The sequence below is a fragment of the Diabrotica undecimpunctata genome, chromosome 8 (assembly GCF_040954645.1).
Source record: "Diabrotica undecimpunctata isolate CICGRU chromosome 8, icDiaUnde3, whole genome shotgun sequence".
NCBI lineage: Eukaryota > Metazoa > Arthropoda > Insecta > Coleoptera > Chrysomelidae > Diabrotica > Diabrotica undecimpunctata.
In genome coordinates, this window is record NC_092810.1 from 33404514 (window position 1) to 33431099 (window position 26586).

At 33.5% G+C, this 26586-nt stretch overlaps 1 protein-coding gene across 3 annotated transcripts in view; it reads right to left on the reverse strand.

The window, feature by feature from the left end:
- Window positions 1-7865: 7865 nt before the first annotated feature.
- The window catches only part of LOC140448356 (uncharacterized), a 173521-nt gene continuing 154800 nt past the window's right edge, over window positions 7866-26586 (reverse strand). For 2 of the 3 annotated variants that reach the window (XR_011951695.1, XR_011951696.1), the window contains 3 exons: window positions 13181-13272; window positions 9004-9641; window positions 7866-8207 (listed from right to left, as the gene is read on the reverse strand). Coding sequence is in view for 1 of the 3 variants with exons in the window: in XM_072541443.1 (XP_072397544.1) it covers window positions 7950-8207; window positions 9004-9641; window positions 13226-13272 (943 nt within the window). In the remaining 2 variants the exon portion in view is untranslated. The remainder of the gene's footprint in view (window positions 8208-9003; window positions 9642-13180; window positions 13273-26586) is intronic. The other variant, XM_072541443.1, reaches the window with a different exon arrangement.

Genomic DNA, 26586 nt, shown 5'->3' on the forward strand with positions numbered 1-26586 from the left:
TAATAGTTTGCTTACAGAATCCGCTTTGTGTGATGATATTGATTTTTTTGTAAAAACAGTTATGTTTCGCTTTTGCATATCTATGGAAGAAACGGTCATTTACAAACAAATACCTTTATCCAAGTAACTGTACTTTACCTAAATGAATTTCAACGATTTAAAATTTTCCAGTTCAAATCCGTCCTCCGCTGATAGCTAATAATATCGACCACCCTTAAGCCGGTGTATGCAAATCGGGCTCGCTATTATGTCATTGTAAACCGTATTTTTCACTGATTTACCATTACACGTAGTTCCTTTTGCCGAATTCGCTTATACGCTCACACGGAAACTAATAAAGTAATATAAGTTGCATTAGCAAAATAGATTTTCATGTAGCAACTATGTTATTCATTCATCTCATGCATACAAATCGGGTTTCAGTGGGGTCGGTTCCGCAAAAATCGATCAAACTTTTATAATAAGGTGGGATTGGCCCGGATAATGTCTGACGAAATTGAATTTTTTTCAATTCTACTTTATATCGACTTTATAAAAGGGTTTTTATGGTAGCTATTACAGAATGTAGAGGATATAAAAACATGTAGATCCCTATGGCAAGGACGCGTAAACCTTCGAAAATTAAGGAATTTTTAGAATTTTTAGAATTTTTAGAATTTAGAATTTTGAGTTTTGCATATGATATATAAGAATCCTGATAATATATACAGAGTAGACCCAATAAGTCTAAAAATGCCTGTTCTTAACGTGCTCCATCCCTAAGGACATTGGCGATCATCATGGCCCATTTGAGTCTATCTGCGTCTATTGACGTTTTCCCACTCCATCGTCTCAGTTCCTCGTTCCTCGGCCAGGACGTGCGTCTTCTCCCCAGTCCTCCTTTGCCTTCCACCTTCCCTTGTATGACCAGCCGCATCAATTCGTATTTCTAGTTTCTTAGTATGTGACCAAAATAGCTCATTTTTCTTTTCTTTATAGTGGTGAGTATTTCTTTATCTTTTTTCATTCTTCGTAGCGTTTCCGAATTTGTTATGTGTTGTATCCAAGATATTTTCCACATTCTTCGATAACACCACATTTCAAAGTTATTGAGTTTTTTCTCTGTCGCCTCTGTAATGGTCCAGGCTTCAACTCCATACAACAAGACAGAGAACACGTAGCATCACAATACTCTAGTTCTAATTTCGATGTTGAGTTTTCCATTGCATAATATTACTTTCATCTTATTAAAGGCACTTCTAGCTATCTCAATACGCCGTTTTATTTCCGTACTTCTATCCCATTCTTCATTTAGTTAGCAACCTAAGTACTGATATCTGTGCACCATGCCTAAAAGTTTTCCTTGAGCATAAACACTGTCTTCCTCAATCTTGTTCTTGCTTACCACCATGATTTTTGGTTTATTTGTATTCAGTGCCCTTCCATACCTTTCGCAGTATTGGGTAATGCGATCAACCAAGATTTGTAGTCCTTCTCTGCTGTCTGCAAGGAGTATTGTGTCATCTGCGTATCAAGATTATTCAGACGTGCTCCGTTAATAAATATGCCTTCATTTACTTCTTCTAATACCCCTTCTAACCTCTGTTCCGCGGTTGTGGGGATGCGTGTGATAAACTTATTTACCACCGCGGAAAAAAAAAAAATAAAAAATAACAGTATTGAATAAAACGTAGGAAAAAGTGTTAATAATATTTATTATCGTAAGGCGTAGTTAATTCTCGAAGGGATTGTGTGTATTGCGACCCGATCCAAATTGTGTCTCAATGATTACTGAAAACTAAAACTCAACACAGAACACGCGTTCTTTGTTTTTGAAAGCCAGACCATAAACTTTTATTATAGGGCTGGTCGTTATATTAATTTCGTTTTTCATAAATGCAACGCATTCAAAATGTATAAGTAATAAAAGTGTCGAGCATATATAATATCTGTAGTAAATAAACATATTGAAAAAACACATTTCTATTTCTTATGTATAGTCCGTCTAGAAAGTATCCGGAAAAGAAAAGACAGAATTATAATTTTACGGTATTTATTTCTATCACTTGAAATATAAAATTTTAACAAATAATTTATCTCATTTACTTATACAACCTCTATTTAAATCTAAACACTTAACTAAACGTCCAGGTACACCCGAAACTAGGTCAAGGCCATAATTTTCGGTAATGGTGTTCCAGGCCTGTAAAACTGACCGAATGAAACCTTCCTTATCTCGTGGCGCTGCTCATTCCACTTCAATCTTCATCAGTGCCGTATGTTTTCAATGGGGCTAAAATCTGAATATGCTGCTGGCCACGGAATTGTCGCCAATTCGTGTTCTAGCATCCAAGCTTGAGTATAAGCGAAAGTATGGCATCTTACATTATCTTGCTGAAGACGCCACCCCTCTGGATATAAAAAATGAGCCGTTTCAAGAAGAAAACCGTTTAGGATGTCACAATATTTCGCACTATCAACAGTACCATTAACTCTACAGAGAGGTGTAGCACCACGCTGAGATATTGCTCCCCAAACCATTATTTAGTGGGAAATTTGAAAATTTGAACGGTAACATTTTCTCTTGATAGGACTTGTAGATGATTTGCACCAAGCTGGAATCAACTTTTATCTGATATAAAGACATTATTAAAATTATCTTCTCGAAAACGTTGACGAAAATCTATTCTTCGTTGCCTTTGCAGAGGTGTCATTGTAGAGATTTTTTTGCATTCCTTGATATGCAGCCTTGCTTTTTCAGTGACATGCGGACAGTTTCTGGGCACACTTTTATTTTTCGTTGATTTCCAAATCTGTTCGCTAATTTTCGAAATCCTAGATGCGGATTTTGTCGTCCTAAAGCCACCAAAGCATTTAAATTGTTTCCGCGAATCTTACGCGGTCTACTCGAAACTGGTTTATGTCTTATATCTATGCAATTTTTTCCTCTTTATTATCTCATACACTGCATTTTCCAAGTTCAGTCAATTGCACTAAGTTTTTAACGTTTCTGACACCCTTTCTATACAAAGATTCCACCACTTTTCTTTTTTCTACTTGCGAGATTATTTCACCAATCTTAAGTCTGTTTACAAACAACAATATTTGACAGAGGGTGTTGTCATGCGATTTTGTCAATAACCTACAATCGGCACAACCTATTTGATGCATTACTTTTGTCTTAAAATATTACAAAAAGGAAATCTATTAAAATTAGGAAAAATATAAAATTCTGGATACTTTCTAGACGGACTATATATAAACCATTTGCGAAAATGTTCATTTTAATATGAGATTGTTTTATTTAATTTTTGAATACAAAAATTTAATTCGTAATTAGCTTGTCGCTATACCTCTTTAATAAACAATTCTTCTAAATACATATTAAAAAGTATAGGAGAAAGCACACATCCTTGTCTTACTCCATGATTTATAGATATTTCTTTCGATTTTTGTTGGTTTATTCGTATTATGGCTTTTTGATATCGGTATAGATTGGCAATGATTCTCACGTATTCGTCATCTAATTCTGTGTTCTGCAGTATTTTTGCCATTCTTCGGTGTTGTACTTTGTCGAAAGCTTTTTCGAAGTCGACTTACATATACATACGTCGCAATTGATACTTCGACATCGTTCGATTGGTGTTTGTATAGTAAATGATGCTTATCTGATCATCATCATCATCCAGCCTCAAGAGTCCACTGCTGAACATAGGCCTCTTCCTCATGTTTCCAACCCCGTCTATCTTGCGCCGCTCTTATCCAGTTTTTATCGAGTCTTCTTAAATCGTCAGTCCATCTTGTAGGTGGTCGACCGACGCTTCTCTTGTCTTCCCTTGGCCTCCATTCCAATAACCTCCTTGTCCATCGCCCATCTGTCGTTCTGGCTATGTGTCCTGCCCATCTCCATTTTAGTTTGGCTATCTTCTCGATGATGTCAGTCACTCCGGTTCTTCTCCTGATGTCTTCGCTGGTTATTCTGTCTCGCAGAGTTATTCCTAACATGGACCGCTCCATTCTTCTCTGCGTGACTCTCAGTTTGGTAGCTGCTGCTTTTGTTAAGGTAAGTGTTTCTGCTCCGTACGTCAAGACTGGGAGGACGCACTGATCAAATACCTTTCTCTTTAGGCATGTGGGCAGCTCACTTTTAAAAGTTTCTCTCAGTTTTCCAAATGCTGCCCACCCAAGGCCGATTCTTCTCGTCAGTTCATGAGTCTGGTTATCCCTGCCAATCATAATTTCATGTCCCAGGTATTTATATCTATCTACGAGTTCTATTTCTTTCCCACCAATACCGATGTTCTGGTTGGGTACCAAATTGGTCATGATTTTTATTTTCGAGATATTTATATTTAAACCTACACTTTCTGTAGCCACAACGTGTTCCTGTACCATCTCTCTTGCTATACCTAGATCTTCAGCTATTATAAGTATATCATCGGCGAAAAGTAAGTTGTTTAGATATTCTCCATCTATTTTTATTCCCTTTGTCATCCAATCCAAATTCTTAAAAGCATGTTCTAGCAGCGTATTAAAAAGCTTAGGTGACATTGAGTCTCCTTGTCTAACCCCCCGTTCTATTTTTATGCGATTACTGTTAGTATGTAATCTGACAGTGGTTGTTGCCTGCAGGTATATTTTGTATAATAATTTAGTATATCTATAATCTAGCCTGCATTCTTTAAGCGCCTGTATTATTTTGCTTAGCTCAACTGTGTCAAAGGCTTTGTGAAAATCGATAAATATTAGAACTAGAGGTTTATTGTATTCCACTGCTTTCTCTATTAGGGTTTTTATACTTTGTAGATGGTCATTTGTTCCGTAACTTTTTCCGAATCCTGCCTGTTCCCTTGGTTGATAAGTCTCTAATTTTCTTTCCATTCTCTTAACTAGTATTCGCGTAAACAACTTATATATATGGCCGAGGAGGCTAATCAGTCTGTAATTCTCCAAATTTGCTCTGATGCCAAAGCCTTTTCTGAATTCCAATTGGTTTTCAGCTATTCTATCGTCTAGCTTTTTGTACAGCTAGCTGGTTCATCAAGCTAATTGTCCTGTGCTCTTCACACTTAATTGCGTTTGATTTTTTGGGTATTGAAATAAATATTAATATTAACCATTCTTTCGGAATCTCTCCCGTATAATAAATGTCATTAAATAATTCTATTAGTGTGCCCATATGATTTTTTGTTAATATTCTTAAGATTTCTGTAGGTATTTCATCTGGTCCTACGGCCTTCTCATTTTTTATACATTTTAGCGCTTTCTTAATTTCGTTTGGTGATTGGTGGCCCATTTCTTCCTCTTGGTTCAATGACCTCAATTTTCTCGTCGTCTTTGAATAGCTCTTTTATGTATTCTTCCCAACTATTTATTTTATCTGTACATTCCGATATTATCTTGTTATTTTTATCCATGATATTTCCGATACCCTTCTTCTTGTATATGCCAGCAGTCTCTTTGATTTTCCGGTGTATGTTAAAACTGTCATGTTGTTTATCTAACCTTTCTATTTCTTCACACTTTTTTGATTTTCTGTTTGATTGTTTTATTAATTTTTTTGTACTGTTGTTCGTTTTTTTCTTGTGTGTTCTTCTTTCCGTCATCAGTTCTTTTATCTCTTGTGTGATCCATTATTTATTTTCAGACGATGTGTCTTCTTGAAGTTTTTGTTTTGTGATATTTCTCAAGATCTCCTCTAGTTTTCTCCATTTATCTGTTGTTGTAAATTGTTTTTGCCTTTCTACTTCCTGAACTTCTTTGTACACTTCTTTGATTTGTTGGTACATATCAGTTTCTTTTAGTTTTCTCAGATTGATTCTCGGTGTTTTGGCAGTTGTTTTTAACTTTTTTAACTTGAGTTTTTTGTTTGCTTGAACTAGATTGTGGTAACTTGTTATATCTGCTCCTGGGTACGCTTTAGCCGATATTATGGCATTTCGGAATCTTTAATTTGTTATTATGTAATCTATTTGGTTTCTTATTATAATTTCACCATCATCTCTAGGTACTTTCCATGTATATATTTTTCGATTTGGGAGTTTATACCACGTGTTTTTGATAATGAGTTCGTTATCTTTGCAAAACTGAACTAGTCTTTCACTAGTTTAGTTTTGCAACACACTATTTAGTTATAGGACGTATTAGTTCTAAAGATATTAAATAGGAAACGAAGACATACAGCTATTTTGACGGACACGCCTGAAAAGCAAGCATTATTACAGCAAGAGCAACTGAGAAACTTAAAACCTAATAAAAAAGGAAAACAAAAAGTCAAAAGGAGAATTGTTTCAAAAGAAAGCGATGAAGAAAATCAAGAATGTTTCTGCATTATATGTTGTGATTCGTACACTAACTCAAAATTTAATAAGAAATGGAAGTGACTAGTGAGTGTAGTAGTGTCTGGGGGCTCGGGAGACTGAGACCTCGGAAGCCCTGAAGAAGACATCAGAGAGGATGTCGAAAGCTCGGCAAAATGGATATCGACGCGGTTCAACCCGGAAGACTGGTGAGTTTAATATTAATTTTTATAATAATATTAATCTTAGCTCTAAGTTTAATTGTACTAACCGCGGAAATCTTTCCGAACATATATATATATATATATATATATATATATATATATATATATATATATACCCGGTATTTAGGCGGCACACGCCCTTCCGGTAGGGATCTATGGAGGAGTATCACCGAGCCGCAAGCCCTTATCTCTTGCCGTACTGCTCCACCATAGGCCGATCAGATACCAGCATATTCTAGACTAAGCCGCAGATTCATTTTAGAATTTTAAACTGCTGCGTTAGCCTTTTTGTTTTCTGTCACCGAGCTGGGGATCGAACTGACATCTCTCGCAGTGGAGCGAAGGAGAAGCCAGCCGCCCAGCCCGCTTGGCTATCCGATCGACGGATCCAGATTCAATGATACAGCTGTTAAAAAATAGCCACCTAAAAGTTGAGTGAGATTTTTTTACCCTATATTTGAAGAGCTATATCTCTGCGTACATTGGAGCGATTTTAACTCACAATGTCTTATTTTTTTGTTATATTGTCTACTTGTCTACTAAAATCGCAAAAGATAAGTTTAATTTAATAGGTCAAGAAGAACGAAAAGAAAACCAAATTTTATGATTTTAAATTAATTGTCAAAATTTAACCAAAGTAGGAAAAAATTTGTAGAAAAATATAAATTAAAGTATTTTTAAAATACCTTTCACATGAGCTTTGATAAATTAAAATCCATTTAGTAGATTCCGTTAGTGACGTCGTTCGACACTGAAGAGTAGGCAAATTGAGACCACAGTGACGTTTGACAGCTCTCGTATTTCTGGAGAACAAGGTACTGGTACGTCACGAGTGAGTGGACTAGGCAGATTGAGACCCCGAACTCGAACGGAACCATATCCTTCTTGATAATGGCTTCAAAATGGGTGCCGAAACGTCGAGTTTTAAATTCTCAACCCGGTTCTTCCCATTCATGTAATTTTCATTTACATGATGGCGGAAATTTATCTGCGGTCAGGTAAAGATCAGGTAAAAATCTCTTCTTTTTTAAATTTAAGACATTAGTCAAAGGTACTTTTTTCTTTAAGTAACTCATCCAATGCATAAAATATTGATTATCCTTTAGTATTGGGTTGCAAATGATAATTTTTGTTACGTTACTGGAAATTACATAAGAAGATATAAAACATGAAAATAAAGTATGATGCTGGAACAGGAAACAAATGTGTAACTCATCATGTGTAACAGGATTGAAGTATTGACAGAAAAAAGTTTCTTAGTAGTTTAATGTTGGCAGTGGAATTTCTGTGCGTACATGAAAATTTTGTTAGTTCCAGTCAAAATCATAATCACATCTTTATTTTATTTTGTATTTTTTATTTGTTTACTTAAACTCAAACATAATTATGTTATTACATACACGCTAAAAGCATTTATCAAATTACTAAAATATGTATGAAGCATTGTCTACTGAAACTGAATGATAATTATCAAATATGTAGTAATCGAAGTGAAAATGGTAGCCAAAATGAGTTGATTGATCTGAAAAAACCCAGCTGCTGTGAAGGTCGGTCTTAATTTATCCATATACTTCGCCATCACCTGCAAGTCGTTTCTTAGTGGTGATTTATCTAGATTAATTAATTTTCTGTGACAAGTTGTTATGACGTTGTCTCCACTCTTTTCGATTGAATCACACGACATCACTAAGGCTACAGTAGTAACCTGCAAAAAAAGCTGTGTTAGAAAATGCTATAAGTCTCACATGAAATAGGAATGCCATAAATCTTTACCATCATTTGACAAGTCTCAAAAATATTGAAAATTCTTTAATAAATTATCCTTTTTTCATTAGCAAGTTTTAGAGCTGTTTCAAGAACTGTTTCAGTTTTGCATTCAGAAATCCGGATCGAATAAAGGATCTGGTTGCAACGGTATCTATAATAAAGGTCTTTTAAAGATACAGCTGGCGGACGCAACGTAGTGTCGACTTTTATTCTTTTCAGGGCTATTGTTTAAATGTCTGTGACTGGCTTCTGGTAGTCGATCTAGGCGACCTTCTGACCTCATTCTTTGACTTTGACGAGAACGGCAAACTTTTTGTAATAAATTTCCAAGTTTTATTTAATTTTCTGCTTTTTCTCCCCCTCTTCTTGTCTACACTTCTCCTTCACCTCTTTTTTTTGTCTAAGATTCTCCTTTTCCCCTTCCATTTTTAAAAACTATCCGGGAGTCCGGACGTATCGAATTCTTTATCAAATTCGGTAGATATTTTATTAACCATTAACGATTACTTAAAATATCTCTTATTTACCGCTGTCGAAAATGTTACACTTCTTTAAAACCATTTTTATTGAAAACAGCAACCCATACTATATTTACCAGATTTCCCCGTTATAAGAATTTAGCTATAACTATAAATATTATTTATTTATTGACGTTTCAATTTCCACTTCGGAAATCGTTCTCAAAATACAAACATTAGTAAATTGTACAAATACAAACTATAAATATTACTTACCACGTACAAAAGGGGGTACACCAGACCATTCATGATGTATTTGTAAGTGACATGTTGCTCATCTTGCTTTTGTCTAGATACCAACAAAGCCCTGTTGGCGTGATTAAGCAGGGAAAATACCGTGCAAATTAATATTAGGAAAATCTTCCACCCGAATATGACATTAAATTCATCCGACATGACATATAAATCCTGGTACAAAGAAAACACTTTTTTCAACTTCTCCTCCTTACTTTTGTCCTCGTTCTTTGACACAATATAAATTGGAGATTTCAAAATACTTCGTATCATTTTACTGAGAAAATTATATCTTTTCCGTAACATCTTCGCCGTGTTACAGATTAGAATAAGTTCGAAGAATTGATAATACATTGCGATTTTATGTGTAATATAGTTGGGACGAATAGTAGAGTTCATTTTCATTTCAACAGCCGATATTGTAAAGTACACCAGATGGTAAAATGCGATCTCCACAAACAACAACTTGAAGTTTATTCTTACAGTGAAGTTTTCCGTATGCAATTTCTTTTCAACTTTTTCTGAAGTGTTTAGGAAGTTTTCCCAGTGTTTCGCGTAAAGTTTCAAGCTACCCAAAAGGCTTTTAAATAGGAAAACAAACTCGGAAACTGACTCCGCACCTAAAAAGTTAGAAAAACTCCGAGTAATTGGAGAAAATAATATAATTGTATAATTATATATATATATATATATATATATATATATATATATATATATATATATATATATATATATACAGATTGAACGAATTTAAAACGGAACATACGAAATCAATGTATTTCGGCTCAACTCCGCTCTAGGTGGTTGGCCAACAAAAGGTTGTCAAATAATTATATTATAAAAATCCAATACTTCAGCGGGCTGCTGGATTCGGAACTCATTCAAGAACAAGTCAAAACTCCACCCAAATAGGTTGCCTAGATTCACTGAAAAAACTAGACTAAACAAGCAGTTATTATGCTGTCAAACCACTTATCGCTTCCTTATAGTCCAAGAGATAGAGCCGAAATTTTGAACTGATCAGTAATATGACATTTCTCTATTGGAATATATTCATTGTAACTGGGTTAAGACTTTGCCTTACAGGCGGACGTCCCTCGTGGTACAGGGGGTGGCTATACAGGGATGAAGTTGTCATTTTTTTCGGAAAAATTAACGATCAATATTATGGCTGAAAATTTGCCCAGAGTAAGATCTTGGTATAACTAGACGAAATCCCAAAGGGCGGACGCGAGAGTGGATACATAAGGTGTGGCGGACAGGGGTGAAATTGCAATTTTTTGGGGAAAAATTAACGATAAGTAATATGTCCGCCATTTTCATGGCTCATTATTTAGCCCCTAAAAACTTTAAATCCAAAAGGGCGGATAACTGGGTTGGTACAGAGAGCCACAAAACGGGGTCAAATGTACCACTTGCCTGCGCATTTTAGGTCTCGGTAACAATTTTCAAACTGATTTTATTATGATATTTTTATACCGATTGATTTGAAAATTTGTATGCTCACTTCTGTTACTATTCTGAGAAGCGTCAAGTAGAGTTTTTCTCAAAATTTTCCAAAAAAATTTCCGTAAATGAAAATTTTCGTAATTTTTTAAGGTAAAATCTAATTTGTAGAATCCTTTCGATTTTCTGTAAGTTATACCATGATTTGTTTTCCAAAAATATTCAAACGATTTTTCCGATAAGAAAAAAAAATTTAGAAAAACTTTTCTAAAACATTTGATAAAACTCTACGTCATCGTCTGAATCGTTTATAGAATATTTTGTAGTTTTAAAATGATATTATGATAATGTTTTTTTTTTTCAAACTAAAGTCATATTTACTTTACAAATCACATTTTTTTCTTAAATATAAATATTTTACGAATTAATTTTTAATTGAATAAATGTTTGATATTTGATATTTTATTAAATTAAAGTAATTTTATAATGTTAACTATTAAATATTTTTGGCATAACAAATAGTAATTTTACTTATTTTCTATTACAATAAAAAGGTTTTTAAATTTATATTGCATAAATAATGATTGTTCAGATATAAGAAAAATTTGATTTATTATTTCATTAATAATCAATTACAAAATATATTATTTCTATTTATCAATAGGTAAAATTCAATTTGTAGAATTCCTTTAACATTTTACAAATAATTATTAATAAAAATCAATTTTTTAAGTTTTGAAATTTACTTTGTAGATATTTTCAATATTTTTTTTAACTTTCAAATTGATTGAATTTTTTTTCATTAGTTAATTATAATTTTACAAATTCTGTTTGGACATTAATTTTGCATCATTATTATTTTAAAATATTAAAATAATAATGATGCGCGTTCATTTAGATCAGTAATTCTAGACGCATGCGCTAAATGTAATAAGTATCAAGATGCTTTTATTCAACTTGGTGAAACTGACTTCGATTGTAATGAAGTTTTTGAAACCTTAGAAACTTTCATATGTCACTTATATGGAACAGGACTGACGAGAACAATTCCAAAAAGAAAAGTAAACGATGTCAGAGTTTCACTATTTAACCGGCAGTATAAGTTGCATGATGTGAACGAGCCTTAAAAAAAAACTAAAAAATTTCGATGCTTCAAGCTTACCACCATGTCAAGATGAATTACACCAACATCTACTGCAAGCTCATTATATTTCAAATATTTGGACAAATGCTCATCAAAAGGACCAACAGAATTAATTGTTGAAGAACATGGTTGGGAGTTTGAAGATGAAACAAATAAATTCAAATGATTTAGTGGACCTCAGATGCCAGAATCAGTTCGAGAAGTAGTGATTGAAAATGAAGCAGATAATGAATGTGATATTATTGAAAGTGAAAGTGACGAAGATGATGAATGTGATGAAATCAATGAGAGTGAGAAAAATGACGAAATTTTTAAAGTTTTTCTAAATTTTTTTTCTTATCGGAAAAATCGTTTGAAAATTTTTGGAAAAAAATCATGGTATAACTGACAGAAAATCGAAAGGATTCTACAAATTAGATTTTACCTCAAAAAATTACGAAAATTTTCATTTACGGAAATTTTTTTGGAAAATTTTGAGGAAAACTCTACTTGACCCTTTTCAGAATAGTAACAGAAGTGAGCATACAAATTTTCAAATCAATCGGTATAAAAATATCATAATAAAATCAGTTTGAAAATTGTTACCGAGACCTAAAATGCGCAGGCAAGTGGTACATTTGACCCCGTTTTATGGCTCTCTGTACCAACCCAGCTGTCCGCCCTTTTATATTTAGAGTTTTTAGGGGCTAAATAATGAGCCATAAAAATGGCGGACATATTACTTATCGTTAATTTTTCCCCAAAAAATTGCAACCTCACCCCTGTCCGCCACCCCTTATGTATCCACTCTCGCATCCGCCCTTTGGGATTTCGTCTAGTTATACCAAGATCTTACTCTGGGCAAATGTTCAGCTATATTATCGATCGTTAATTTTTCCGAAAAAAATGACAACTTCATCCCTGTATAGCCACCCCCTGTACCACGAGGGGCGTCCGCCTGTAAGGCAAGGTCTTAACCCAGTTACAATGAATATATTCCAATAGAGAAATGTCATATTACTGATCAGTTCAAAATTTCGGCTCTATCTCTCCGACTATTAGGCAAGCTCCTCTTTCCTTTAAAGGAGACAGATAGTTGAACGATATTTTATACAATGTCTATCACCGGGTATGGATTTATTTTTGTCCAAGTTTTATATTGGTCCACTATTTCAAATGCAGTTCAAACAGACATATATTAAATTGTATGTTCCGTTTTAAATTGGTTCAATCTGTATATAATTATTATATATATATATATATATATATATATATATATAATTATTATATATATATATTATATATATATTATATATATATATATATATATATATATATATATATATATATATATATATATAATAGCTTTATAATATAATTGTATTTATTTAGCATTTTAATGAATATGTTGTAAAATATGATAAGATTTAGTTATATACAAAAACATAGCTAAATAGATTCCTCCCATGGATTCTGGGAAGAGACTGACTTGTAAGTGAATGCTTTGTGTCAGTTTTCTCTATCGTACTGAGGGAAGACGCGTGTATTGCAGCGCTCAGTCTATTTGTATTATATGTCTATGTAACTTACATCTAAAATAGCCTATGTATATCACGTAACTGTTTAAGTACTAACCCAATAGTACACCTCGATGAATGGAGTGGAGTACCAAAAAGTTAGATCTGTAATAAAATGTGTAAATCATAATCAGCGGCATCATCAGCAATATGGTCACTGAGTAACCATGTTTTAACAATTTGCTTTTGGTTTGGTCTTTAATGTCAATAGGTGTTAGTCCAAAAAATTTTCCAATTTTGTGTAGAAAACCTATCAAATAATTTTATTTAAATTTACAAAGTTTTTAGTTAAGATAATAAATACAATCAAAGAAAATTCCCAAATTATTATTACCTAATATATTAATTCCAATAATAATATTTGATTATTATTAGAGCTCAGTATTAATTTATTACCATAAGGTACAGATAAAATAATTCTAAGGATATTTTAACACCCATCACAAATTAACAAAACAGGTTAAAAAAAGGCTTTACTACACCAAACTTACTTCATTTTTGCTTTTGTCACATTATAATCTTGTAAAATTACTAATTTGTACACTATAGAAATTATAAATTGCTTAACTATATTTATTTAATTTATTTTACATATTCTATTGGTAATTTGCTAATGTTCTTTTAGTGGCAAACGTGGTCTAAGCTTTATAACATAAGGCAAAAAACGTTAACACATTGAACCATTACTAAGGTTTTTGTGAATTTTTATATTAAATACAACTTGATGATTACTTGTAAAATGAATATGAGAAAAAAAGTGCCTTTCTCACTTGAAAAAGGGCACTCTGTTAAAACTTTTGTAGGATAATAATTTAAAAGACATTTTGTGAAAGTATAAAAAAAGAAGATTAAGAGAAGCATGGAAAACGGTAAAAAACCTGAGAAAAGAAACGAAGCAAGTAGCTTTTTTAATATATGTTTAATAGCATAAAGATCTTGGATAGAACATTACTCACAACTTCTGATTAAAATAAGACCGCAATTCACGAACACCAATAAACAGCATAATGAAGTGTAATACGATGAAGACAATGAAATAAGGCATAGGCCTCCCTTAAACTCCTCCATTCTTTACGATTTTATGATCTTTGTTGCGAATTTTTGGTGATACGCCTGATGTCGTCAGCCCGTAGGTGGTCTTTCTCTACTACTACTGTCTGCTCTTGGGGCCTCCAATTTGTAATTTTGCTTGTCCGTCGTAAGTCGTGCATTCTCGCTACATGGCGAGAATTCTAGTTCCACGTCTCTGCGCCACTCTAAAGTCATAATTTTCGTCCCATAGGTCATGACCGGTAATACGTAGTGGTCAAATACTTTTCTTTTAAGGATAATTGGTATGTTGGCCCTAAGTCTGTCTTGCAGTTTTCTAAAGGCTGTCCTCGCTAAAGTAATTTGTCTTTGGATTTCGCTTATCGCATATCATATATATTTAATACGTATTAATATCTAAACGGCATTCAAATTGAAAAAGTATCAAGTTACAAATACTTGGGGACTTCAATAAACGAAACTGGAGACCAAAACAATGAAATAAAAAGACGTATCGAAATTGCCAGGGCCACCTTCATAAAGATGAGGAAATTCTTCTGCAACAGAGATATAAGCATTCCTCTACGATTAAAAATGTTTAGGGGCTACGTATTTAACACGCTATTATACGGTGTAGAGGTCTGGAATCTCAAACAGAACAACATAAAAATATTGAAAGTTTCGAGATGTAGTGCTATCGTCGAATGCTGAAGCTAAGTTGGGTCGAAAGTGTCACAAATTTTAAAGTAATGCGAAGGATAGGAAAAGAACCAGAAATTTTGTCAACGATCAAACGAAGAAAACTCGAATATATGGGTCACCCGATGAGAGGACATAAATACGCATTACTTTAAAATATAATGCAAGGAAAAATAGAAGGAAAACGGAATCTAGGCCGTAGAAGAATGTCATGGTTGCGTAATTTGAGAGAGTGGTTTGGCTGTACCACTAATGAACTCTTTAGGTCAGCTGTAAACAAGGTCAGGATAGCCTTCATGATTTCCAATCTCCGATAGGAGTGGCTATGTAGTTATAGGTATGTTATTATGTACAATAAAATAAGAGAAATGAACAAATTAAAGAAGTTAAGGTAAATAATTTTAATAACAGTAAAAAATTAAAAGAGTGGTAGCAAAAATCAGAATTAAAAAAAAAACATAATAAAATTAGAAACAATAACATAAAAAAATAAAATTTGAAGTTAAGATGGAAAAAATAATTACAAATTACAACTCTATGTCACTATCGCTATCATCTTCAGTAGAATCGTCATCATCTAATGTTATAATTATTGGTTTAATATGTGGGGTTAATGTTCTGTAATGATCTTCCGTTTTTATAACATGTGAAACACAATTATTGGTTTCAAATGTGAGGTTAACGTTCTGTAATGATCTTCCGTTTTTATAACATGTGGAACACAATTTTGCCACAATGTTGAAGAAATCTTTTTATTTCTTCTACAACATATAATACCGATTGGCTACTTAATTTGGGACAGCAGTTGTTTCGCCGTAAACGTCCCTTAAGTTGGCTCCAGATTAATTCAATAGGGTTGAAAACGCAGTAATAAGAAGGTAATCGCAATATAATTATGACCATCATGTTTTGCTAATTCGTCTATAACAAACTGTTTCTCAAATACTTTTGTGTGAAGAACTTCCAACATTTCTTTTTTTGTATATGTTTCTTCAAAGTACAAATCATTTTCATACAAAAAATCCGATATCTGTTTTTTCGTCGAGCCTACACTGGTGATTTTTCTAATTTCTTCGCTGTGATACGTCGCGTTATCCATTACAATGACACTTTTGGAAGGTAAATTTGGCAACACTTTCTTTTCAAACCATTCCTTAAACAAGTTACTTCTCATATTTTCATGGTAATCCAGCTTTGAATCTTTAATGTTTTTTGCCGATAGTAAAAAACTTCTCCTCCAAGCCAGCCATTTTTGGATCCAATGTTCAGAATAATTATTCGCTGACCTCTATTAATTGGATAATTGGGTGCACACTTAATAGAGTTGTCTGTCCAAACTTTTTGAGCAGTATCGTAGGTATCGAACCATGTTTCATCCAGATAAAATATCGGTCTTCCTTCATCTCTAAATTTAGATATAGCATCCAAGTATTCGTTTCTCCAGTTAATAAGTCGAGGGGAATCCATTATTGGTGATCGCTTATTAATTTTCTTGTATCGAAAATCAATGTGATTCAAAAACCTTGATAAAGTTGAAGGCGAATACGTAATTACGTCTTTAACAAATTGATCGTGGATCATACTAAGCGTTGGAACTAGGTTCTTTGAATAGAAATTATAAACTGCTCTTCTAATTACCTCAGCGTCTTTTTCATTTACTGCTTTATATATAGAAAAGTCACTCCGCTTTTTACGAGGTTGAATTCTATCTGTAACAATTTTCCACACTGTTGTATATGGCATTCTTATCAATCGAGATGTTGCCTTTATGAGAAGTTTACCGTCTTCTGGATTTGGATTATCTTCTTTTACTGTTTGATAAACATTCCTAATAATTTCTTTGGTATTATCAGATAAATATAAACGTGTTTAACAGTTAGCACTAGCTTCACCGATTCCCGACATTTTACTTGAATAGTCGTGACCTAACCACCGATCTAAATGCAAGAAAATAACTGACTGAATGTGCAAATGTCAAACTTAAATATGTTTGCCCCCTTTTATAATGTTCCATAACTGATGTTTTCTAGATAAATAAATGATACCTAATTATACCTAAATACCTGTTAGCATGAGAATTATAATGTGTAAAGCTATAGAATAATAATAGGAGGTATAATTTATTTTTAACTAATATACTTGCTAATAATTTTTTAATTTTCTTTTATTTAAAGATAGAAATCTTCATTATCGAAAGTCATAAAATTCAAGTAATGAGCCCGTTGAACATGAAAATTGTTTGTGATCGTTAATAATAATTGATTCCAAGCAACTTAATTTCAGATGAGTAAGCAAAGATGACTAATTCGTGTATAGGAAATTTTTTTTATACTAAGCATTGTTTAGAAATTTTAATTTTAACAATTTATTTGCTCTGATAGGTGACGAATCAGTTCTATAAATAATATAAAGTCCGGTCCTAGTAAGCTGTTCCAAACCTATTGCTACCCGTCGCAAAGACAATTGAGGGATTGATAACATCAATAGGTGTTGTTTATTATTATAATACTGCGGTTGACTGGGTCATCCCACCAGCCTCAGGCCAAATTTCTTATATCTTGAATCAAACTATATGATAAAATGCCAGCTATTGTACTACCTATCTGAATTATACAAAAAAATCAGTTGGACCACTATGCTTCTGAGCGACTCATCTTATACAAAATTAGTTTCATTCTGTTTTGGGTAATATTCTTTGATGGTATTTCCTCTTACAACACCAGAAAGTTACTTGATACTAAAAATATATAATTTGGAAATATCTTTTTTATGACATACCGTACGTATACTTTGCAGTCTATTTTCTCATTATTTTTTTGTGATCACTTTGCAAAATTTTACCGCTAATAAAAATTATCCGTAATAAAAAGAATTATATAAAGGGCATCGCCGATAAAATTACCAAAAAATTGTATACATCTGATATTCCGGAGAGAGAAAACATTTAACTAGCCACAGTTCCGATGATACAGCAGTCCTGACACTAGGGGCAACTATAGAAAAATCTACGGTTAACCTACGAAATGCAAATAATGGCATAGAACGCTGGTCCAAAAATGGCGTATAAAGTTTAATGAACAGAAATCAGGTCATAATAACTTTACTAGCAAGGAAATCAATTATATCCCAATTATCTTAAACAACAACATTGTTCCTAATAAGAAAATAGCGAAATATCTGGGTTTAAATCTGGACGTCAAACTCAAATGGAAGGATGCTTAAAAAAACTAAACAGTTAAAGATAAAGTACAAAAATATGTATTGGCTGATAGGTAGGTACTCTTAACTTTCCATTCAGAACAAAATACTGATTTACAAACAGATCTTAAAACCGGTGAGACCAATGGTCTACAATTATATGGCTGTACAAAAGAAAGCATAGAAATTTAGAAACGCCCCAGAACCAAATACATAGAATATTGTAGGTGCTCCTTGCTATGTTCGAAATGGCGATTTCCATAGAGACCTTAAAGTCGAATCTATTCCAAATAAAATTAAGAAAGTCGCCAGGTGACATAAAGAGAGACATCCCAACCAAGAAGTACTTCATATTCTTGTCAACCAACCCCAGAAGCGAAGGTTCCAGAAGATTAAACCGTTCAAGCTTGTGTAATGTGTAAAGTTGTACAAGGATTAGTTAGTGTTGTGCATTGTAGCCACAACAAGGACTTAAGCAGTTAGTAAAAAGCAGATTCAGTGCTGTGCTGTGCAGCCACAACAAAGAAGTGGGCATTTCTTATCAAAAAAAAAACTAGGATGGACTAGGTGACATTTAGTTTACAAACAATCTTAGGAAAATTAGGTTAAAGAAAAAATGCTGAATAATCTCGTAGATTAGGTGTACTAATATATGGATACTATATTTAACGCAGAGAAAACAAATTTAACCGTATTACCATCCGCAAAAACAGAAATTCTATTGAAAAATCAATAAGTATACAGAGACAAACATCGGAGAGACCAATCAAAGAATACAAGTAATATGAGAAGTATATCGAAATCGAAAGAAAATAAGTCATCTCTATCAGAACAAGGGGGGACGAAAGTCACCTGAAGTAGGACTCACATACAAACCACTCAAAGTACACTCAACTGCACAAATGCAAGATGCAATGACGACAGTCCAGCTATTAGTTCTCGTCGAACATCTAGAAAAAGCAGAACTAGTCTAACTTGACAACTAACTAACAATGGTAAGTGTAACCTAGCCAAAACTTGACGACAATAGTTTTTCTAAAACCACAGACATCACATATAGCTCATTTTAGTATTTTTTTACCTTTACAGATTAATTTGTTAAATTTATTTCACATTTATTTATAATACAGTTTATCCATTCTGGACAGGATTTAAAGTTCATTTGATGTACATCCGTACCAGTCTTTCAGGTTGCACAGCCAAGACATTCTACGCCTCCCTATGCTTCTCTTTCCTTGGATCTTTTCCTGTATAATCAGTTGGAGCAAGGTGTACTTCTCTCTACTTGTAATATGTCCGAGATATTCAAATTTTCTTATTTTAATTGTATTTAAAATTTTTATTCTTTATTCATCCTTCTCAGAACCTCTTTGTTTGTGACGTGTTCTGTCCACGATATTTTCAGAATTCTTCTATACACCCACAGCTCGAATGATTCCAGTTTTTCATTGATGTCGCATTCAAGGTACAAGATTCTATTCCATAAAACAAAGTCGAAAAAATATAGCACCTCGCCAACCTAACTCTTAGTTAAAATGTTAAATCCCTTGTACACAGCACTCTTCTCATTTTGTTGAAATTTGCTCTGGCCTTTTCTATTCTGATTTTGATCTCTTGAATGTAATCTCATATGTGGAGTTAATCATTGTTCCCAGATATGCATATTTGTCCACTTGTTCGACGTTAGTTCCTTTTAGTAGAAGATTCTCGTAATTTCTTTGAGTTTTCGATATTCTCATAAATTTCGTCATCTTGACGTTTATTGTTAGACCGTAATCTTTTCCATACTCCGCTATTCAGGTGACCAGTCTCTAAAGATCTTCAATATTTTCGGCTAAATTAGATTGGATTTCTTTAATTTTTGTACATAGATATACATTTTTATGCATCACTTACATACTCTTTATTTTTACTTATATTTTTTTATGAAAGGACTGTGTGTACTCCAGTCGTCAAAGACGAAAATGCCACTGAACCTCTAAAACTCATACGAACAAGCTAAATTTTGCAGAGAATATTAATTTTGGGACCCCAAAAAGGATGTAAAAAAGTTTACCACTTACCCCCAGCTTCTCCTTGAAACCCCCCTCGTAGGGGGGCAAAAACGAAAAACAATTAATTTACCAAGAATCTGTACGCAATAGAAAAATACACTTTAAACAAAAAATGTAGCTAAAATAATTTTGAACAAAAATGTTTATTAATACTTTTTGTGTAGAATGAATGTTTCTCTCAGAAACAACGCTTGAAGCGATTGGCGATTTTGAATGTCAAATCAATGTTCAATAAAATGTATATCTGTTCGACGATAAAAATTCGATAACTTTTAATTAGAGTGTCTTATCGACAAAAAACAAAATGCATTTTAAACGTAAAGAGTATAGCTTTCGTATACAATTTTTGCATATTGCCGCAAATGAACTCAGCTTTATAAAGGTGTTAAACAAACAAACATGGCGCGATTTTTGCCATTTTGTATGATTCTCATAAATTTACTACAATTAGCACAAACTAGCACATTTCAAACGATCTAAAACATTTAAAACTGTTTGTTTTCAATTATACTAGTATGTTTTTCAAAAATACCTAACCTATTCTACAAGTTAGACTCAAAACCGTCTTATTGGAGGAATTTCCAGTGACGTGCGGTTGTTTGTAATGTATAAGTTTGAATTCTGCTTTTTTGATTCATATTTCAAATGTCTCATAGTTGTTGCCAGAATTCAACATCGAAATTTCATGTTTTAGGTTTTAAAGATTGGTCTCTAACAATGGAAATTTTACTACGACTGGTCAATAAAAGTGATAAATTTTATTGATCTCACGCGAATCGTAAAACATGGCAAAACTTGTGCAACGTTTATTTATTGAACAGATTTATAGAAACTGACTTCATTTCAAAGCTGCATTCTTCACCTTTAAAACGAATTTTGATCTTTGTCAATAGGACTCTTTGATCATAAAGTATTGAATTTTTACCGTCGAGCTGATACAAATTTTATTTTGCGCGCGTAACTGTCATTGTAAATCACCGGTTGCTTCAAGCGTTATTTCTAAGACAACAGTTTACTCTACGTGGCAACAAAAGACAACAAAAGGTGCTAATAAACATTTGTGTTAAAAATTATCTCAGCTACATTTTTTATTTAAAACATTTTCTACGGCCGGCGTACAGATTCTTGCTAAATTGATTTTTTTGCGTTTCTACTCCCTTATGAGGGGAGATATAGCGGGAAACCCAGTGATAAAAGTGGTAAACTTTTTTGCATCTTTTTTGGTGTCTCAAAATTAATATACCTGGCAAAATTTAGCTTGTTCATACGATTTTTAGGGATCAAATCCTGACGACTGGAAAGTGGACGAGTGGCAGAGGACTTAAAAGAGAAAGGTTCAGATGAGGTAGGCAAGCTAGACAGAATGGAGTGGTGAAGAACATTTAAGAACAATAACACCTGAAAAGGAAAAAGCTTGGGGAGAAGAAGAAAAAGAAGAGGTTTATTTAGATATGTACTTAGATTTGTATCTGTTTATTTGGGGTTAAAATATTTAAAAAACAGTATCGTCCGATTTTTTCTGGATTCTTGTTCTTTTCCTTTTCGGTTTTTGCTTTTTGATAAATGATGTTGGTGGTGCAAATATCCTTTTATATTTAATGAAAATGGTGCTACCTACTAACCATTAACAATACTCCTATGCAGAGAATACTGTTTATACTGATAACAGTTGCATTTAAGGTAAAATATGTAGACCAGTCCTAGAGGTATAACTAATAGCAGGACTGTGAAGTAGCTGTATCGTATCAAATTTAGGCCTCTAAACGTACTTCTCAAGGGGATAAGACCAAGGAATCTTCCAATCTTAGTCTGGAATTCTGTCAAAGAGAATGAATAATTAATGTTTATTTTTGACAGCGTACCAAAAAGTTACTGACAAGAGTCTTTCCATTGATATAAGATAAAAGGAGAAAGTTTACCAGTAATAAGTTAGTTATTTAGATATTTAGATCAAAAACAATAGGTTCAGGTGTTCTTTATATATTTCTTCCTTTTTATTTGTGGATTTTAATGCTTCTTTAACATTCGGTCGGGCGCGCCGTAAATAACCAATTTCGGACGCGCGGCAGCAATTTGTTGCCATGTAGTTCCTTATTATTTTCGACACTTTTCTAATTAATATTATATTTTTTATTTAAAAAAAGGTAAAGTCGCGTCCACCGATGGTTATTAGCGATATTTCTATATCATCTGTAACAATATTAAATTACACATTTGTAACAATCAATCATAGTAACAATTAATTACAATTTGTAAACAATTAGACATTTGTATTAACTAAATAATTAATTAAAATTAATTTTATTCAACTTTAAGTTAAATTTTGTGTAACATATTTATACATTTTAAGTAACCTATTAAATTGTCCGGAACAAAATTTTTATCGAGTAATACTTTTCAGGTCATTTGGAAACTTTTAAGAATGTCTTTGGTTTACATATTTAGGACCTACAATGTTCAAGTATACCTACAATGTCCAAGTCGTAGACGTGTATTAATAATTTGAGATATTCTACTTCTGGCAGTAGACTTCTATGAAAAAATGTCATGTCACTGTTGAGGGTTTTGAGTTTAGAACTGAAATCATTCCACTCCCGATTCCACACACTTTACACCTTATTTTTAAAATAAACTTTTAGATCGCTAGCGACACTCTGACACTCTGTTTCTGATGCGTCATTGGTGATAGCGTTACATGCACTAGTATCTATTCATTATCTTCTATACCTATATGAGACGGTATCCACAGAAAGTGAATTTTTTTGAAATTTTCTTCAGCTTCCATTAGTTCGGCCTTGATCATTCAGTCAATTGGATGTTTAGGGAATACATTTTGTATAGCTTTGACTACGTTGAAAGAGTCGGAAAGGGCTAGACAACAAGGGATCTTTTTAATGTTTTACATCATGTTGGAGCATAGCAAGGCGATCGAAAAATCCACCAATATTTCATTAAATTAGAGACTATATCTTAATGTTGGTTTAATTGAGATGTGTCACGTTCCCAGTTCGATGCATCATTACCAAGATAATTATAGATTTTTTTGAGGGTAATGAGGGTAAACTTGGCCGAGCATAACGGACAAGGCTGGCAGTTCTGTGGTATATTCTTGAATCATGCTTATAAGATCTGTTGATCCAGTGATTCATTGGGAGCATTTAAAGTTGATCAAAGTTTAGAGCGAAAAGTGGAGTGTTTAGCAGATTTAAGTAAGAGAGATAAGTTTTGTACGAAAAAGGTGGAAGCCAAACTATAGGCATTATAACCATTAACATTTTTTCGAGGTACAGGAGCTGCTATGACGTATCCGAGATGAGTGTAGGCATATAAAAGACGACAAATTAGGACCAGTAATAATCACAGTAGACTTAAGTAAATATATATATATATATATATATATATATATATATATATATATATATACAAGGATTTCTACAGTTTTCACTGTATTCCTTCACTCAGTAGTCTTCTCCAATTTTTCCTTTTTAGCCAGTCCCCTTCCTGTAGGTTTCTTCTACTCATTGCTTTGTCCACTTCATCACTGAAAGATCTTCGTGGTCTGCCCCTCTTTCTTCTTCCTATCGGGCTCCACTCTGTTATTCTATTTATCCACCGATTTTGGTCTTCTCTTCTGACATGTCCGTACCAGGTTAACCTCTTCTGTTCGATGTAGTCTATTATGTCGGAGTTCATTCTCATTCTCCTCTTAATCTCCGTGTTATTTATTCTATCTCTTCTTGTTACTCTGCAGCTTCTCCTTAGGAATTCCATCTCTGTTGCTCTTATTTTGTTTTTGGTTTTCTTATTTATTGTCCAATTTTCACACCCATAAGTGAGGATACTTCTTGTCATGGTATTATATATTTTTTTTTTCTTTTCATGCTGATGTTCTCATCCCATAGTACCGGGTTCAATTTTCGTATGCAGTCTCTTGTTTGTCCTAGTCTATTTTTTATATCTTCCTCCGTTGTTCCTTTGTTTGATATTATGAAACCTAAATACTTATACTTGTCTGTTCCTTTGATTTGTTTACATTAGTCTATTTCCAGCTGTTTTATTTCTGTATTCTCCGTTGTTAGGTATTCAGTTTTCTTTAGGTTTATTTTCATCCCGTTCTTTGTATATTCCTGCTCCAGTTTTCTCATCATAAAACTGAGGTCATCCTCGTCTTGTGCGATCACTATTTGGTCGTCGGCAAAACTTAGCGTATATAGATATTCGTTCCTTACTGGTATACTCATTCCTTCGCACTTTCTTTTCCATGGTTTCAGGGATTTTTCCAGGAATATTTTGAACAGGGTGGGGGATGTGGAGCAACCCTGTAGTAGTCCCTTTGTCGTCTTAAATGGACTGCATATTCTACTGCCCGTTTTGATAGCTACTTCGTTATTCTTGTAGAGTGCTTTTACTGCGTTTATTAATCTTCGTGGAACTTCGATGTCTTCCATTGCTTCCCACAGCTTGGTTCTAGGTATTGAGTCATATGCCTTCTTAAAGTCAACAAAAGCCAGATGGACGGATCTATTTTTGGCCATTCTTTTTTCTATTAGTTGTTCGACCGTGTAAATGTGATCTAAGCATGCTTTCCCCTCTGTGAAACCTGCCTGGTCTTCTCCGATTATATCTTGTATATATATTTCTAATTTTTCCTTTATGGTCTTTCCATACAGTCTGTCTATAGACGATATAATGCTGATTCCCCGATAGTTTTCGCAGTTTTTTCTATTTCCTTTCTTGTATATTGATGTCATATATGCTTGGGTCCATTCTGCCGTAAGTCTTCTCCATTCAGTGCTCTCTCAAACATTTTATGTATCATACGGAATAACTTTTCCGATCCGTTTTTTATCAATTCATTTGGTATTCCGCCGGGACCTTCTGCTTTTTTGTTCTTTAGAGTTTTGATCGTTCTTTTTACCTCAGCTAGGCTTAATTCGATTTCGTCATGTGTGTAGATTTCTATTCCGTCTATTTCTGATTCTTTGAATTCGGGGCGGTCTTCGGTTAGCAATTTTTTATAGTATTCTTGCCATTCGTTTTCTTTGATTTGACCGATCTTGATTTTCTCTGTCTTATTTCTTTGGAGCAACTTTAAGATGCGCCATGACTCTGAATTTCTCGTTCCTCCTATGTGCTGTTCTATCTCTGTGCATGTTTTTTCCCATCTTTCATTTTTTTCATTTGCCACTTTTCTTTTCACTTCTTTATTTTTTTTCCTGTATAGTTCCAAATCCTCATAGTTTTTTGTGTTCAGGTATTTTATATGGAGTTCTTTTTTCTCTTTTATGCATGTTAGTGTGTCTTCGGTTAATTTCGTAGTTTGGTGGGTGTATTTTTGGTCCACTTCTCCAAGAGCTTCTAGGGCTGCTGTCTTCATGCAGGTTTTTATGTGTTCGTATGTTTGTTCTAATGATTCATACCGAAACTCTTCTAGCTTTTGGTCCAATTTTCGCTTATATAGGTCTTTTATTGAGTCTTCTTCTAATAAATTGATTTTGAATTTCTTTTCTTGTGTTGAGCACGTATTGACAGGTGTAGCCGGAGCCGTAACTTGGTCAGACTCTCCCTGGGTCGGTTTCTGTTGGGTCCATATGAAGGGAATTCCATCCAAACGATTACTAGTTTGTGATCTGTGTCGCATTCTGCGCCTCGCTTTACTCTCATGTCTTTTATTTTTATCGAGCTTTCGTGGTTTACTATAACATAATCAATAATAGACCTCAATTTTCTTGTTTCTTGTGTCCAAGTGTATTTGTGTATGTCTTTATGTTTGTAGAAGCCGTTTGTGATCTTTAAGTGGTTTATTTCGCATAGCTCAATCAATCTCTTCCCGTTATCGTTCATTATATCTTCTCCAAATCTACCAACTGTTCTGTCGTTTTCTTTTCTTCCTGTTCTTCCATTTAGGTCACCGGCGATAATTATTTCTTGGTTCTTCTTTCTCTTTTCAATTTCTTCTTGCAGTTGTTCTATGAATTGTTCTTTTTCTGCAATTGAGCTGTCTTCTGTTAGACCGTATACTGCTAGTAAGACAATTTGTCTTCCGTATACTTTTAAGTTAAGCTTGGCAATTCTTTCGTTTATTGGTTCCCAGTTTTCGATTGAGTGTTCCCATTTCTTTTTCAGTATAGTTGCAATTCCTGCTTTTGCCCTTTCTTTCTTATCTATTCCGCTTCAATAGTGAATGACTTCTCTTATTTTTTCGGTACCGTTTCCTTTCTTTTTTGTCTCAGTCATTATCATTATATCTAGTTTCATTCTTTCAAATTCCGCTATTACCTCTTTGTCTTTTGTTCGTCATCCTTGTACGTTCCATGTGCCGAGTGCGAGTTTTCTCTGGCTTTTCTTTCTTGTTGTTGTTGTTGTTATTTGGTTGAGTTTTATAGCTGGGCTTCTTTCACTTAAAGCAAAACTGCCCCCCCCCGTATCCGATGGGGCT